This window comes from Lactuca serriola, chromosome 2 (genome assembly GCF_051521515.1).
Source record: "Lactuca serriola cultivar US96UC23 chromosome 2, Lser_US96UC23_V15, whole genome shotgun sequence".
Taxonomy (NCBI): domain Eukaryota; kingdom Viridiplantae; phylum Streptophyta; class Magnoliopsida; order Asterales; family Asteraceae; genus Lactuca; species Lactuca serriola.
The window spans coordinates 165,495,387-165,513,587 of NC_136409.1; the positions used below are offsets into that span (position 1 = coordinate 165,495,387).

Here is an 18,201-nt window from a genome sequence, read left to right on the forward strand (position 1 = left end):
ATTTGGAATCAAATATAGGATGATACTTGAAAGCCTTTTTGGAGTTTACTCTTTTGGGTATTTGGGGAGTAAACACATAATGGTTAGTCTTGGGGAGTAAACTCACACATAGGTATGAGTTTACGGTTTTTGGGATGATTTGTCAACCCAAACATAATAGTTTGGCCGGGAATTTCTAAGACGCGAGGTGTTTGCGGTTTCTAAAAATCAAAACCCGAGACGGCACTTTCATTCACCCGATGGTTTAAAAATAATATTAAAATAATCAAACGAACTTTATATTTCTTAAAAATAAGAAATAATGACATTAACTTATGATACGAAGTGGTTGACTTTTAGGGTTTGACCAAATGGAAATTTCGGGTTGTCACATAATCTGTAATTTCGATATGGTAATCGTGATTTTTGATTCATGTAGCTATAAACGACTCGACTTTTTTAATATCCTCATAACCTTCATTTTTATGACTTTTCAGGTAACAGGTTGCTAATCGAGCTTCATATATGGATAATACGAAGTTTTAAGAGATGGCTATTTGATTTGTGCAAAAGGGATACTTACGCCCGATTATCTCGACCTAATTCCATTGATGAAGGCACAAAGGTAAGAGTTCAATATTTTTGTTTGCTGTTAGAAATGAATAAACATCAAATTCGTACGTATAATCTTTTCAATCAAATATTTAATCATCCAAATAAATTTTATTTTTTGGGTTTATGATCAACAAAACGTTTTGACCTAATTTGTATTGTTGGTTTTTGAAATTTTTTACATTTATGAAATGTTGAACATGATTGAAGATGCTATGTTGCTTTAATTTATGTGCTTTCCATTGATATGTGTTTTTGAAGAACATTGAGTTTTTATACAAAAATATTCAGATCTGTATATTTCTTCCGTATTTCAGAAGAATTATGCTATCTTCAAAGAAGATGACATATGCCAGCACCAGGAAGATGATATCACTAGAATCTCTTCATTTCTATCGATCTCAACAGAATCTGCATGTATGTTTTTGTGCATTTTAAGTGCTAAAGTGTTTAATTTTTTGTGAATAACAAATTGTTATGTATCAACAACTTCAATCTCAAAACAGCTTAAATGAATTTCTTTTTTTTTGTTCTAATTTCTGTATGGCTTGCTCAATCAAAGAGTAGAATGGAAAATATAATTTTCATGTTAATTTTCTATAGTTTCTTATCAATTGATATTTGTTTCTTTACAGTTCTAAGAAGAAAAGACGTCCTCAACTTGCAACAATCGACGGACATAAAAATGGTAAAGGACTCAGCCAAAGCAACAATTGCATTCCAGATTAGCAAAAATTGAAATGGAATTTTGAGAAAGCAACAACAGCTTCAATCTCAACACAACTTAAATTGAAATGGAGTAGAATTGGAACCGTACTTAGCTCTTTTCAACATAGGTCCCTGTCCTATGTTTATTTTATTATTAAATTGGGCGTAGGCGTATGGATGATGGATCATGGGTCCAACTAATTTATTAATGATATAAAATTAAAAAAAAATAAACTAAGGGGCATCATAGTCATTTTTAAACTGTAGGGTTTTTTAATGTTTTTTTGTTCCGTCCCATTTTTATTTTATCATTAAAAACAAAGTAAAAGATAAAAGACATCTTATAACAGAAAAGGAAGTCAGGTTGGTATTGGTTTGAAAGTGGCAGTTCAACTTGGTTTGAAGTTGAGAAATGAGACTCTTGTGGGTCTGACATGTGAACTTAATTAACAAGCAAATAACAATTACGTTACTTTGAATCTGACAATCGAACGGTAAAATTCGGGCTCTATGTCTTCATGTAATCGATTTTAATATTATTATTATTATTATTATTATTATTATTATTATTATTATTGTATTCCTTTGTGGTGTTATACTATACTTGAATTTCGGTTATGCATTTATTTGTAGAATAGGAATCAGTTCATACCAACATCATGGTTTAGATCTGGATCTGGATCTCCTCTCCTAGATTTCAAACATTTTAATGAAGAAGCCATTGAAAACAATGGACAGTAGGATTCAATCGCATATGTCCTTTGTTTCAGAGGTATTTAATGTTACTTCAACTAATTCTTTTTTATCATCTATGTTCTTGAGTTTTTCATATTCCCAATTTTATATAAGAATTAGATATTCAAGTTTTAAATGAGAATAAAGTTGATGTTCTAAAACATCATTTTTTTATGATTTTTTTTACAGCATGCAACTTAATTTGTCAATGACATGTTAACCATTTCTCTGGAATGTATGAATAATATTTCACTGTGAATGAAGATGCCCTTATTATATGTCACGCGCACCCGATAATTTTTCATGGTAAACTTAAATTTATACTATTTCCTTATTGTAGTTAGTAAATTGAAACTTGAAGTGGAGGGGTATTATAGTAAATGATTACTACAGGTTGAAAACTACTTTATAATCGACCTTAACATGTATAGAATAAGTTACACACCAAGAAAATGATTTGAAGCACCTCAGCAGCAACTAAAACATTCCATTCTACAATTCAACCTTACCATTTCGGTATTTTTTATAGTGTTCTTTTGGTTCAATTCCGGAAAATAACAATGTTACAAAGGGTGCTGGGGATTTTTTTGTGGCTGGATTTTTATCCAAAGTTGCTGAAGATTTGTCACAATTGCAGGATGAGTAGAGGCTAAGAGAGTCTTTGAGTTTTGCAAATACTTGTGGTGCAGTTAATGTGAGAAGGAGAGGGGCAATTTCGGCATTACCCACTAGAGAACCTGTTACGGATGCTTTCCTCAACACTGTTTTGTAAGTTTGCTTGCATTATGTGGCAACATACTTATTTCAGTTCATTTTACATTTTAGATTAATAAAAATGAGGAAACATTTACTATTTTATCTTTTACAAGTACTTTATAGCAACATACTATTTAATTTTCATATTTATCGAGATTTACTTTTTTATATTTTTGTTTATTTTTTTAGAAAATACAATGCTACTTTTTGCATCATGACCAACTTTGTTGGTAAGTTGCTCATCATAACAATAAATTCTAGGATTATGTATGCAAGATTTGCAATTATCACCTAAAAACTAATGGCTTCTATGTATTTCAAGTAAAAAAGGAAAATATTATCCCCCTAAACCTGATGCTATGGTAAATGAAAATTGTATGGATATTTTTGGAACTACTGCTGATGTACTAACTTGAAAGGTGCATAATGCATATGTGTATGGAGTGCGTATGATATCGTATTTGTAGTTCTAAGTTTTTTTTGTTTTCAAAAATGATTTTTAATTACTGGTTTTGGTTTATTTTATGTCATCCAGGTTCAGACAAAGTTAACAACAACAACAACAACAACTAACATCAGGTATATTTGGAGTTCTATTTCTTTGTGGTTTAGAAATGTATCGGAATGGCACAAAGAAGCTTATGGACGTTCTGGACTTTTGTTTTGTGGCTCAAACAACCTTAAGTCTTGAACTATATGTACATAGTTAGAACATTAATAATGCTTTGTAAATTGGATACTACTTACAACAACACAAATTAACTTTTCACCGGAGGCTTCCAACTCATTGTATTAATGATGTGATTTATAACCGACCTTTCCATTATGACAAAATATTTCATGGACCCTTTTAAAAATTCTTTTGAACCTAGAACATTCATAAATCATAATTATGGATGTTATAGAATTATGGACCGAAGTTGAAACTTGATATATAATTAAGGGGTCGTTTCTGTAACTTACGACACCTGTTTCCTTTCTAATCCGAAACTACCCTTCATTCTCTCGTTTCTTACATTGAATGCCACTGAAATGAACAGGATAATCGTCTCACAAAACCAACATTGAAAACTAAACCACTACAAATATTATCGATTGCATAGCCTTTCAACTTGACCATAAAACATCTATCTAATTTTAAAGTAAGGAATGAGGAAATAAATTAAAGATAAATTCAATGAATGTCCAATTGTCCATCGATTCATAAACAACTGAAACTCTGAGCGAGGGAGAGAACATACTCTGCGTCGATGGGGTTCTTGGAGAATTTTGCACCGATGCAAAAAAATAAATTAAATTATGATAAGAAATTAGCTCGATGTTAGCCCAGCTCATATTGGACAACTTGCCAAACATGAATAATGTACAACTTCATATGAACATACATGAACAAGTTAGCATCAGTTTTTTGTTTCTAATCATGTAAAACACAGATATAGCTCAACTCAAACACACCAAATACTTATCTTTTCATAATTATTTCCAAACTCAGTTAATATCACCAAGTAACGAGAAACAGTTCATGGTATATTTTTGGTTATAAACTAGGATGATGATCATGGTAATTGGTATAAACTAAGTATTTATTATAATAATCTTTTAATATTTCCCCTTGTACATTCTAATATCACCAAAAAACGAGAAACAGTTCATGGTATATATTTGGTTATTTCCTAGGGTAATGATCATTGTAATGTATATAAACTAAGTATTTGTTCTAATACTCGTTTAACATTTTCCCCATGTACGTTCTTGATCCAAAGGATCCAACTTCTATAAGTACTTGCCCTCTTCATCCATCAACCACCCAAATAAACATGGCCACATCATTAACAATTCAAAAACTCATGCTGTTGCTCAAAATATGCCTAGTCCTTTTAAGTGTGACAACAATAGCCACAAAGGATGCATCGAGTGAAACCGTGGGACCCATATTCATATTGGGGGATTCAATAGTAGATGTTGGCACAAACAACTACCTCAAAAACTGCAAAGCACAAGTCAATCGCCCATATTACGGGGTCGATTATCCAGGGTCAATAGCAACTGGAAGGTTCAGCAATGGCTTCAACCCTGCCGATACTATCGGTATGTTATTCATTTCATATACAACACAAAATCTCACATCGACCCCAAAAAGGGAACTAAACATTCCTTATAAGGATGTGGATCCCCTATTAAGACGCGTTTCAAATTCATGAGAACATCACATTCCATGATATTTCCAATACCATAATGGGTGACCCCTAGGAAGTCCATGTGTATTGGTGTTGGGTTTTCCAAAGCGGACAATATCTTGGTATGTGTGTACTGGTGTTAGGTTTTCCAAAGCGGACAATATCTTGTTATGTGTGTCTGATGTTAAAGATGTGTTAAAGAAGGAAATTCCTAAGGCCTTTATTTTTTTTTTGCTCCATAAGTTAACTCCATGTGATGAGCCTTGCGGTAGGTTCGACATGGGTTGTCTAGAGTATGGTTTACCCTTATTTTTATAAATTTATGAATAAACAAGATTAAGATAATTATTATTATGTGTATGTGCAGTGCAACTTTTGGGTGGCTACGAAGAAAGTCCGCCGCCATTTCTTGCACTCCTTGCACATAGTTCCAACCTTACGGGAGACTTACTTCAGGGAGTGAACTTTGCTTCCGGAGGTGCGGCTATTATTACAGGAATTGGGACCGATCTTGTGGTAAATGTCTTCTATATAAAACTGGAATACAATACAAGGGTTCTAAAAATATAGCAAATTTTTGTCTTATTTACATATGTCCGGTTAAACCCAATTCATGTCAAATATAGTACAAGGTCGTTTTGTTATGACTTATAAGTTATATCCTCTCATGTCATGTCATGCGCTATGCATAATAACAAAGTACAATGCTAATACAGGGGAATGTGATATTTATGGATGAACAAATTCAACAATTTGCAACGGTTCAAGGAAACATAACCACATTACTAGGCGCGTCAAAAGGTCAACTTCTGATTCAAAATTCAATGTACATCATTTGTGTTGGAAGCAACGACATCATGAACTACGTATTATATCATCCTACAACCCCCGAGGTTTTCATCGCCAACATTACAGCCACCTTCGCCATTCAACTAGAGGTTCACTAATATTTGTCACTACTCACTACCATCTCCAAATAGACTCCAAATTTTTCTACTCATATTATATTGTTTTATTTTTTAAATTGGCAGAACTTATATAAGCTAGGAGCAAGAAAGTTTGGAATAATGGGTGTTCCACCAGTTGGATGTTGTCCAGTTTCCCGTGCATATACCGGTAGTGGTGATTGTGGACCGATATCTAACGGTTTGTCTGCAACGTTCTACACAGCATTAAAATCCCTTTTGAAAAATTTGAGCTCTACACTCGAAGGATTCAAGTACTCACTTGCGAACTCATACAATATGACTATGAGTGTCATTGAAAACCCCCCACCTGGTAAATCCAAACCATTAATTTTTTTTTTTTCACATGCATATTTCTGACTCTAAAGTGGCATGTTTTCACAGAGTTTAAAGACGTTAAAACAGCATGTTGTGGGAATCACTCAATAGACGGAATAAAGGACTGCAAGGAAGGAGGGTATCTTTGCCAAAATAGGGATAATCACTTGTTTTGGGATGCATTTCATCCTTCTCAGGCAGCCTCCAAACTGTCAGCTAAAGAGATGGTTTTTGGTGAAGATCCGAATTTTGTGACTCCAATCAATTTTAGCACTTTGAGAAAAGCTTGATCTTTAGAATCTTAACTAAGGAGATGAAAAGATCATTAATTTGTATTGTGTGTCGCATTTTCTACTCTATTTATATCGTTCATGAATAAACTTCAGCGGATCTGAGCTGTCAACCTTTTTGCATTTATATCTGTTTTGTTTTTACTATGACCTCACATATGGTGGTCATTCATGTGATTATCACTTTTCTACTTTATCTGTTTATGATTTTCGTACAGTATTTATCTTATTACTAGTTTTGTCCCCTTTTTGCTATTGTTGTATCTGTTTTTACTTCATCAGTTCCCAATAGACTGTTGAAACCCCTCAAGAATGACAGATTGTAAACATACAATTGGGGGATTCTATTCATTTCATTTAAACATAAAAGAGAACAGAAACATGGATGAAAGATTGTGAATTCATAATAGCAGAATGTTGTAGAGTTTACTTTGAGGATACAAATTTTCTGACAGCATCACTAGATTGGTGAGCAAAATACTTTTGTCTAAGAAATACATACGGGTACCCAATAACAGAGAGAGGGTGAGCTGGTTTTGAGAAGGAAAGTATTTCATACCAAACTTGTTTCTCTTCATCCATCTCAACTGAAAACCGCTCTTCACCAGACTGCTTAAAACAAAATTTCAATGAGAAACTTGATATTGAGTTCAGAAAAATGCTTCTAAAAAGGTTTCTATGGATTTACACAAATAAATATAGGGTTTTTGATAGGATAAGTTCAGAATTATCTCATCATATCAAATGAAAACATTACACATATAAAAAGAGGAAAGAAAGTAAACACACCAGTAAGTGTCCTCTGAGAGTGCCTCCACTAAAACCAAAAGAAGAAACAGCCATTTTAGGGTTTCTAGTTTCATTAACATAAACAACCTGCAATGGCATCCTGAGCCATGGAAAGAACTCCTTCACACAAGCACAAAACTTCACCCCATTTTCAATTGGTGTCTTTGGATCAACAAATGCCCAACTCAATCCGAAATGCCTAAAATTTCCCAAAATAGAACCCCATCAATTGTGTGTATCTTAATAAAATCACAATCAGATTCTCTTCATTTTCAAATTCATTTGGAAGATAGTAAAGATGTAAGAAAACCTCCAAGTTTGCAGAGCAGTCTTGCCTTTTTCGTATGCTTCAGAGCCTGATCCCACTAAAGTTTTTGAATGATTGATTAAAAATCCATCTTTTGAAAGCTCTTTATCTTCTTTAAGAACAGACAATGGTTTTACAGTAGCTCCTCTGTATTTACTGTCATAGTTGAAGGTACCTGACCTGATGGATATCGTCCAACATATTAGACGCAAACACATTACTGAAATTAGGGTTTTATAAAACGAATCATACTGGTCTACTATTACAGTCCAACAAGGAAAAAGAAGTCCACAATATCTCAAATTCTTAGAACTGATATCGAATCACAAAATAAAGCAAATAATTGCTTAAATCTTACTTGCTAATGCAATCCTTCTGCTCTTTGGGAGAAGGGCGAGTCCAAGACAAGAACACCATAATCTATTTCTCGATAATTTCAATTCTTTATTACGTTAATAAGCATCAAAACACGACTATTTCACGAAAGCTAACGAAGAAAGTGATTTGATGAAATTGGCAAACGGGGGTTTAATCTTGATGTAGTGTTGCAGGGTTTTTGATTGATGATAGGGAGGAAGTTAAATTCTGTTGCCAGGTGCAGTTAAATGGATCATATATATCAAAGGGTAGCTGCGGTCGGGATGGTAGGTGTGATGTATTTTTTTTTTCAATGGTAAAAAGGTTTTATTTAGTCGCGACATGAGTTTTTATTTTATAAATTTTATATACGGGTGTGGTAATTGTTTTATGTATAAACTTTTTTTTTTTTAATTTTAAATTTTTAATAAAAACCATACTAAAATTTAAAATAACATAAAATTAAAAATTACATTTTAGAAATCCTAAAATTAAAAAATAATATGAAATTAAAAATTACATTAAAAATCTAAACAATTAAATAAATAAATAAATAAAAACATAAAGTGAAAATTTTTAAAAAAATAATAATAAAAAAAACTATAAAAAAAAACATAACATCCAAATTTCAATTGTGTTTTAGCTTATATTTTTCACGAATCGTTGCCTTCACTAATTTAGCCGCTTCAATTCGGGGTCGATGTGTCTCATATCTTGCATCAACAACGAAAATTTTGTGAGTCGAACGATTTCAATTATATGTTTCTCAAAAGTTGTATTCAGTTGTGTCATTTATGTCATCATTTCTTTAGATCTAGTTGACCGTTCTGTTCCGACTGACGAATTTGACGATGTCACGTTTCCTTTGTCTTTTTGGTAAATTACATCAATCGTCCCTCATGTATATGTCAGAAAGTGTGTTTAATCCCTATTTTCAAAAATTAACTCGGACCGTCTTTGGGTTTGTTTTTTTCTTACACGCTTAGTCCCGATGGACATGAAATGACTATCTTACCCTTAGTAATTTCTTTTTTTCATTTTCTTTTATTTCTTTGTCATTAAATTAAAAAAATAAATACATAAAACAAATATCCCCACCCCTCCCCTTATACCGGCAGCCACAACCTCCATTAGCCACCACCACTACCTTCAAGATCGACACCATATTTAGCCACAAGCATCCCCGGAAACCACCAACGTCCTCTTTCGATCAATCTTAGATCACAGTACACCACTTCTCTTCTCCCCCGTTCTCACCTCCTTCGCAGACCTACATCATTGAACCATAAACAACATATCTTACGGTGTTGTTATTGGTCAAACTTATAAAAATGGAGTTGTTGCATATATTTAAAATACGGGTAAACTCAATATGCCCTAGCATTTTCAAATAAATTTAAGATAATAGGACTCTTGCAAACGAAATGGCTCAAGAATGTAGCTTCAAAAATTGTAAATTTATCTCATTGGTATCTAAAAGTTACTTTATGATATAGTAATAGTTGACTTGTTATGTGTTTTTATCAAACATCATGTATATGAATTATTATATGATCATAAACTTAAAATATTATTTCTTTGGTATTCACATAACGCCTACGTATCCTATTATATTTTTTTCTATTTGTTTTCCGGTGTTATATGTAGCAATAAACACATATTTCTAATATATAATTCTGTTAAAAAATAGTTTTATTAGAAAATTCATGTTTTCAATGATAGGAAATACAAGTTCTTCTAAATAACAAATATTTAATTTTGTTTATATATGGTTACTAACGGCAAGGCTATTTATACATAAGAGCTTCTGGAGTGCTCGATCCTTCCTCAACAAAAAAGGTCGAGAATCCTCAATGTCATCGTATTGTTTTCATGCCATATCTTTACATCATTGTTTTACTTTTAATAGTAAGAACATACGCGTATATTCTTAAGGTTTCATTCATTTTTGGTTGTGTGAAGAATGAATGTTTTGCATATCCTCAACGCCATTCAGGTAGTTTGGGTCATGTCTTTTTTTATTTGAATACATTCTTTTTGATTCGAATACATTTGAATGAATGCATTTGTGAATATTGTTCGTGTACCATGTGATTTGGACATTCGGTACTAAATAGACTTGAAATGTAGATGTAAAACTATTGGTGCTCCATGTAATATTGTAATTCAACATCAATTATACAGACAGGAAGATTATATAAACAATGAATGATTCATTTATTGGCATCCTCGTTCACTAAACGGGTACTACACTAGTTGTTTTTACCGACAAAAAGCTATAAAAAAATAAAGATAAAAATAAAAATAAAAAATTGCGAAAAAATATGAATTATTATTTTGAAAGTTTTTGTGGCAGATACCATTCATAAAACAATTTGGCAATTAACTAATCAATTACAAAATTGGTAGTCAATTTGTTAAATGTCAACTGTCAAGATCATATGGTTATTTTGGCTGTACGTAGATACGTTAAATGTGTAGTGGAGGAAAGGAGATAGTAGATGTAGATTACATTTTCCATCCTGCTATATAGAAATGTGATTAAATTTATATAGTGTTGTTTCTAAACATTGATTGTAGACGAACCTTTTTTTTCCTTGATTACTTGCAATATATGTTTCAAAGCATTGTTTGTAGACGAAAACACCATCATTTCGTAATAATTTCTATTACATCTTGTAATAAAAAAAGTATACATTATTCCAAAATCTTCAAATTCAGCTGTCAAAATGTGTTTCTAAATCAAGCATGAACAATTTCAAATCAAGACAAAGTGTCATATAAAAGTAATTGAGCACTTTTAATTGCAATTGTCACATCTAAAATAAATTATGATGGCAAATTAGCTCGATGTTAGTCGAGCGTAAATTTGATAACTTACCAAATATAAGTAATGTACATGTTAGCATCAATTTTTTTGTTTTTAACCATGTAAAACACACACAAATAGCTCAATTCAAACACACCAAAAAAACTAGAAACAGGTCATGGTATATTTTTGGTTATAAACTAGGATAATGATCATGGTAATTGATATAAACAATGTATTTAATCTTCATTGCCAATAATCTTTTAACCTTTTCCCCTTGTACATTCTAGATCCAGAAGGCTCCATCTTCTACAAGTACTTGCCCTCTTCATTCACAAACTAACCAAATAAATATGGCCACGCCATTAACAATTCAAAAACCCATGCTGTTCAAAATATGCCTACTCCTTTTCAGTGTGACAACAATAGCCACAAAGGATGCAGCGAGTGGAACCGTGGGACCCATATTCATATTCGGGGATTCAATAGTAGATGTTGGCACAAACAACTATCTCAAAAACTGCACCGCACAAGTCAATCACCCATATTACGGGGTCGATTATCCACATTCAATAGCAACCGGAAGGTTCAGCAATGGCTTAAACCCTGCTGATTGTGTCGGTAAGATATTCATTTTCACATACAGTACAAAACCTTAATGGGTGACCTCTTAGGAAGTCTAGTTGTCCCAGTGTTGTGTTTCTTAAAACGGACAATATCTAGGTACGTGCGTTTGGGATATTACATATGTGTTGGGAGCAAATTCCTAGGGTTCAAAACCTCGAACACCAAAAAGTATTTTTGGTACTCCACAATTTACCCCCATGCTATGAATAAACAAGTTTAAGATAATTATTACGTTTATGTGCAGTCGCACTTTTGGGTGGCTACAAAGAAAGTCCGCCGCCATTTCTTGCACTCCTTGCACATAGTTCCAACCTTACGGGAGACTTACTTCACGGGGTGAACTTTGCTTCCGGAGGTGCTGCCCTTGTTAAAGGAGTTAGGAAACAAGTTGTGGTAAGTGTCTCCTCCATAAAATTGGAATACAATTTGAGGGTTCTTAAAATATTGTAATTTTTGTCTTATTTACACAAATCTCGGTTAAGTCCAATTGATGTCAAATACAGTTCAAGGTCGCCTTGTTTTATCGGATCATGTTATGTTTTGTTATATTATGTCATGTCATTGTCATGTCATGCATCATGAATAACAAAGTACGATACTGATACAGGGGAATGTGGTATCGTACGAAGAACAAATTCAGCAATTTGCAACCGTTAATGGAAACATAACCGCATTACTAGGCAAGTCAAAAGGTCAACTTCTAATTCAAGGTTCAATGTACATCATTTGTGTTGGAAGCAACGACATCGTGAACTATGTATTCTCCCATCCTACAACTCCTGAAGTCTTCATTGCTAATATTACAGCCATCTACGCTATTCATCTAAAGGTTTGCTAAATTTTGTCACTACCATCTCTAAATTTTGATTTTCAACTTTCTACTCATATTATATTGTTTTATTTTTTTAAATTGGAAGAACTTATATAACCTAGGAGCAAGAAAGTTTGGAATAATGGGTGTTCCACCACTTGGATGTTGTCCAATTTCTCGTGCAATTTCTGGTGGTGCTTGTACAAAGGAAATTAACGATGTGGCTAGTGCGTTCTACACATCATTAAAATCCCTTTTGAAAAACTTGAGCTCTACACTTGAAGGATTCAAGTACTCACTTGGTAACTCATACAATATGACTATGAGTGTCATTGAAAACCCCCCAACTGGTAAATAGAAACCATAAGTTTTTTATTCACTTGCAAATGCATACATTCTGCTTCTAAAGTGGCACGTTTTCACAGGGTTTAAAGATGTTAAAACACCATGTTGTGGGAATCACCCATTAGCAGGAATAAATGACTGCATGGAAGGAGGGTATCTTTGCCCAAAAAGGGATAATCACTTGTTTTGGGATGCGTTTCATCCATCTGAGGCAGCCTCCAAACTGGCGGCTCGAGTGTTGGTTTTTGGTGAAGATCCGAATTTTGTGACTCCAATCAATTTTAGCACTTTGAGAAAGGCTTGATCTTTAGAATCTTAACTAAGGAGATGAAAAGATCATTAATTTGTATCGTGTGTCGCGTCTTCTACTCTATTTATATCGTTCATGAATAAACTACAGCAAATCGAAGTTGTCACCCTTTTCGTATTTGTATATGTTTTTACTTCTTTCCGGGGACTTGGTTTCAGGAGGGTGTGAAGGCTTATAATCAAGGTAATTAATATATATTCTAGTTTGAGAGAGAATCACAAAAATAAATGACGTTTAACAAATTGACCTTTTTTTACTAATAAAACAAACGACAACCAATTTCACAATTGATATAATTTCAAAATTACTTTTTAATAACTAAAGGATGCAAAAGGTTGGTGGTCATTTTGTGCTATGTGACAAAAGGTGATCGAGTTGTTAGAACATATGGTGGTCATTTATGTGATTATCCCTTTTGTACTTTATCTATTTATGCTTTTCATACGGTATTTACCTTCTTACTTTTGATCCCTTTTTTCCATGGGATTTGGTATTGTTGTTGTATCTGTTTTCACTTCATGAGTTCTGAATAGGCTGTTTAAACGCACTCAAAAGCACACATCAGCCACAGATTGTGAACATACAATTGGGGGATTCTATTCATTTCTTTTAAACATAAAAGAGAACAGAAACATGGATGAAAGATTGTAAATTCATAATAGCAGAATGTTGTAGAGTTTACTTTGAGGATACAAATTTTTTGACTGCATCACTAGATTGGTAACAGAGAAAGAGGATGTGCTGGTTTTGAGAAGGAAAGTATTTCATACCAAACTTGTTTCTCTTCATCCATCTCAACTGAAAATCTCTCTTCACCAGACTGCTTTAAACAAAATTTCAATGAAAAACTTGGTATAGAGTTTAGAAAATGGATTTACACAAATAAATATAAGGTTTTTGATAGGATAAGTTCAGAATTATCTCATCATATCAAATGAAAACATTACATATACAAAAAGAGGAAAGAAAGTAAACACACCAGTTAGTGTCCTCTGAGAGTGCCTCCACCAAAACCAAAAGAAGCCAATTTAGGGTTTCTAGTTTCAATTAACATAAGCAACCTGCAAAGGCATCCTGAGCCATGGAATGAACTCCTTCACACAAGCACAAAACTTCACCCCATTCTCAATTGGTGTCTTTGGATCAACAAATGCCCAACTCAATCCGAAATGCCTAAAAAACTCACAAAAATTGTATGTATTTTAATAAAAATCACAATCAATTCTCTTCATTTTGAAATTCATTTGAAAAATAGTAAACATGTAAACAAACGTCCAACTTCGCAGAGCGGTCTTGCCTTTTTCATATGCATCCAGAGCCTGACCCCACCAAAGTTTTTGAATGATTGATTAAAAATCCATCTTTTGAAAGCTCTTTATCTTCTTCAAGAATAGACAATGGTTTTACAGTAGCTCCTCTGTATTTACTATCATAGTTGAAGGTATGCATATCGTCCAACATATTAGACGCAAACACATCCAGTGAAATTAGGGTTTTTGAGAATGAATCATACCGGTATAATATCACAGTCTAACAAGGAAAAAGAAGTTCACAATATCTCAAATTCTTAGAACTGATATCGAATCACAAAATAAAGCAAATAATTGCTTAAACCTTACTTGCTAAAGCAATCCTTCTGCTCTTTGGGAGAAGAGCGAGTCCATGATACAGCTTACTTTGAGATGGCCAATCTCCACAGAACAAGGGAAGGAAGAAGAAGACAAGTTGGGATAATTTGATTGATGGCAGAGCTCTGGGGATCGGTATCGAAATGCTTCATAAGGTTCCCACGTGGCATCTTCTAGTCCCTTATTTTTCCAGGAAACCAAAACTTGCAGCTGGTTGTTGTGATGCCGGTGATTGAGGATGTGAGCGGGAATTGGTACTTCGTCGTCTTCATTGTTGGTAACTGGTAATTGCCATGGGCTTGGCGGAGTAACGAAACATGGAAGACCAGATGTACTCGCGATTCCGGTGGAAGTTGGAGTCGGTAAGCAACATTGCCGACTCGTTCGGTGATTTTGAATGGTCTATAGAATCGTTTGCTAAATCTCTTTGTGTCCCGGGACCGAACCGACTATCAGTGGTAGTCGCAAATAGCCTGTGAGAGTTTGCTAAGTTGGTAACTCTTCGTTGGGCCTGTGGAAGGTTGTCTTTGAGTAAGGATGTTAGAGAATAATTACGTTACATTTATTATTAAAGTTTGAGAAAATGACAAAAATAGTTATTTACATCAATTGCATTATAAAAATAGCCAAAAAAAAAATCGAAATTACAAAAATAGCCAGCGATTTCACAGATGAGAAGGTCTCATCTGCGAAATGACCTTCTCATCTGCGAAAGTACAAGCACCTAAAGCACAGCTATGCTTTAGGTGTTTGTACTTTCGCAGGTGGAATTAATTTTTTTTTTAAATATTTTTGCTGTATATATAGGGGTAATTTCGCAGATGGAATAGGTCCATCTGCGAAATACTCTCACTCTATCTGCGAAATCGTGGTATTTTTTGTATTTTTTTTTTAAGTTTGACTATGAAATGAATTGGTTTGACTACGAAATCATGTTGCTATATAAAAAGTTTTGTAGAAAAAATATTTATTGGGGTCTTTTACCACCTTTTTTTTTTTAAATAATCTTCGATATAATTTTTTTTAACACGGAATTCATGATAGCTAAACATCTTAACCAATTTTACTAAAACTTATTTGGTTTACCTTTGAAAAAAAAACATTTTTATTAGACGAAAATATTGCAAAAATTAATACCGAAAAAAATGCAATTTTCTTTTTTGAAAAAAAAAACTGCAAAATAATCAAGTCCGCAAATTGGTGGTCATATTGATTTAGGTAACGGATTTTAATAACAACCAAAATGATATTTTTTCTACAAAACTTTTTATATAGCAACATGATTTCGTAGTCAAACCAATTCATTTCATAGTCAAACTTAAAAAAGAAAAATACAAAAAATACCACGATTTCGCAGATAAAGTGAGAGTATTTCGCAGATGGACCTATTCCATCTGCGAAATTACCCCTATATATACAGCAAAAATATTTAAAAAAAAAATTAATTCCACCTGCGAAAGTACAAGCACCTAAAGCACAGTTGTGCTTTAGGTGCTTGTACTTTCACAGATGAGAAGGTCATTTCGCAGATGGGACCTTCTCATCTGTGAAATCGCTAGCTATTTTTGTAATTTCGATTTTTTTTGGCTATTTTTGTAATGCAATTAGTGTAAATGGCTATTTTTGTCATTTTCTCTTAAAGTTTATTTGTGAGTAATTTTTACTGAAGGGTTTGTTTTGTCATTGTTTATTTCTCCAGGGGTTGCAGCTCGCTTTCTATATTCTTATATGGAATGCGGATCTATTCACGGGTTTGGTTCGGGTTAAACCACACTTGAACCGGAAAGATAACCCAAAGTATATATCCGTGGTTGTAGGAGTATTTTGAGCATAATTCATTTTTGTATCAAAAGTTTATTCTCATTATTTTCTCTCGTGTCTTCCGTCTTGCTCTAGGGTTTTCTTAGTTGTTTTTGTTCTGTAATTTCCTCGAGTTATAATGGTTTTGAGTCATTAGTCTTTGTTTTTTCTTTGAGTGTGAGCGGTTTTGTAGGTGAGGTTTTGTTTTTTCTTTGAGTGTGAGCGGTATTGTAGGTGAGATTTTAGTTGTAAGTACCTAAAAACCAACTAGATATTTTTTTACATAAATAAAAGATATGTTGACACTACAACATTAACCCCTATGGCGGCCGCAATTTATGACCCTATCCCGACGACAAGTCGTCGCCATAGGGTATACATACGACTTCTAGTTGGCACTAAGTCGTCGGCATAGGTCAATATGGTCATCGGTATAGGTTTCATATTCCAACGACATATAGTCGGTACAACTTTCGTCAAACATATTTTCGGAAAAAAAAAATAAAGGTTTATTAATTACTTGTGGCGATGATTTTTCATCGGGAAACCTTTAGCGACGACTTGTCGTCGGGATAGGTAGAAGCTATTACGACGGCTATTCGTCGCTTCACAGTTGTCGATTAAATACCTATAGCGACGACATGTCGTCGGGATAACCACTGGTTGTTTTTTAGTTTTTACAAATTTTGTATATTACCATTCCTGCATTTTTAACAAATCCAAAAACTTTGCAGCATATATCAATTGAAATACAATAACTAGCTACCATTGCTCAAATTCAAAACATCAAATTCAAGTTTAATATTACAATAAGTAGTTAATTAACATTGTTTAAAATACTAAAAAAAAAAACATCAACCATCATTATCATCATCATCTTCTTCTTCTTCTTCTTCTTGCATCCTTTCAGCAAATTGTTGAGAGGTACTTCCTTGTGTTAGAGTTGAATAGAAAATTAGGAAATGGTGGTGGTTGGAAGTTCGGAATACATGCTGCCAATGATGCATTATATTGTTGCAAGTATTCTTGCATTTGTTGTGCATCAAATTGGGATTGAGATTTGGGTTGAGATTGGGATGATTTGGAAGTGGAAGTTCATTTATTTGGAATTAAACCGAAGTTGGCGGTTGGTCTCCTACCCACTCCGCGAGCATGCCTGCGTCTGGTCCCAATGTCATGTTCTAAACCTACTTCCTCATTTACTTATTCGCCTTCCCCGACCTCGTTTTGCATTTTCTCATATTCGTCTTGAATTTTCTCCTAAAATAAAGAAAACAATAAACATACGATAATTAAAACAAACAACTAAATTTAAACATTAAAATAATAATAATATACCTTAAACAATAATTAATAATAATAACATACTTAAACAACGCATTCATGTCATTTATCACATACTCAATCTTGTTGTGCTCGACTTGTACACCAACTCGAACCTTCTTTGTAGCGCATTTGTCTCCAATCCTCAATATACTGCGGCTTGAGTCTCATTTGATCCTATAATAAGTGAAAAACAATAAATATATTTATACAAATGTTAATAACAATTTTAAATAATACTAATATATTTTATTACCTCTAAATAACGTCGTTGATCATAGGATCTACATCCGTGAGCACTTGTGTGCGGAAGTTTCGACCTAGTAACTTTATTTTTGACCGACGTGCGTTTATATTCGTCGGTCAAAAACAACAAATCAATCATTTTGTTCCAAGCTTCGGCGGTCCAATCATTTGTTGGACATCTTCTTGCCCTTTCCACATCATGATATTCACCAACTCTATAAAAAAATCATCTGATACTTGCGCTCTCGAGAAGCTCTTTGTATATCTGCTCAGATACCCGCTCGAACGGGTTCCCACAAGTCTGTGCCC

The 18,201-nt window shown here is 33.5% G+C and overlaps 3 protein-coding genes and 1 long non-coding RNA gene across 5 annotated transcripts; 2 read left to right on the plus strand and 2 right to left on the minus strand.

The window, feature by feature from the left end:
* Positions 1–4,607: 4,607 nt before the first annotated feature.
* On the plus strand, positions 4,608–6,540 carry LOC145089749 (GDSL esterase/lipase At5g37690-like). Its single transcript, XM_079028146.1, has 5 exons — positions 4,608–4,878; positions 5,335–5,483; positions 5,684–5,905; positions 5,999–6,245; positions 6,317–6,540. Exons 1-5 carry the CDS (start codon positions 4,608–4,610, stop codon positions 6,538–6,540), a joined length of 1,113 nt encoding a protein of 370 aa, XP_078884272.1.
* Positions 6,541–6,922: 382 nt separating this feature from the next.
* LOC145087278 (outer envelope protein) lies at positions 6,923–8,276 on the minus strand. Its single transcript, XM_079025213.1, has 4 exons — positions 7,995–8,276; positions 7,640–7,816; positions 7,330–7,528; positions 6,923–7,149 (listed from the first exon to the last, which is right to left on the minus strand). Exons 1-4 carry the CDS (start codon positions 8,051–8,053, stop codon positions 6,967–6,969), a joined length of 618 nt encoding a protein of 205 aa, XP_078881339.1. The 5' UTR covers positions 8,054–8,276; the 3' UTR covers positions 6,923–6,966.
* Positions 8,277–11,155: 2,879 nt separating this feature from the next.
* LOC145089750 (GDSL esterase/lipase At5g33370-like) lies at positions 11,156–12,936 on the plus strand. Its single transcript, XM_079028147.1, has 5 exons — positions 11,156–11,423; positions 11,674–11,822; positions 12,037–12,258; positions 12,347–12,590; positions 12,666–12,936. Exons 1-5 carry the CDS (start codon positions 11,156–11,158, stop codon positions 12,887–12,889), a joined length of 1,107 nt encoding a protein of 368 aa, XP_078884273.1. The 3' UTR covers positions 12,890–12,936.
* Positions 12,937–13,529: 593 nt separating this feature from the next.
* Positions 13,530–15,030, minus strand: LOC145087279 (uncharacterized). 2 transcript variants are annotated; one of them, XR_013700752.1, is made up of 4 exons: positions 14,515–15,030; positions 14,193–14,425; positions 13,875–14,068; positions 13,530–13,715 (listed from the first exon to the last, which is right to left on the minus strand). It is a non-coding gene; the product is annotated as an uncharacterized LOC145087279 (long non-coding RNA). The 2 variants fall into 2 exon arrangements; XR_013700751.1 differs by having other exon boundaries at positions 14,193–15,029.
* Positions 15,031–18,201: the final 3,171 nt, after the last annotated feature.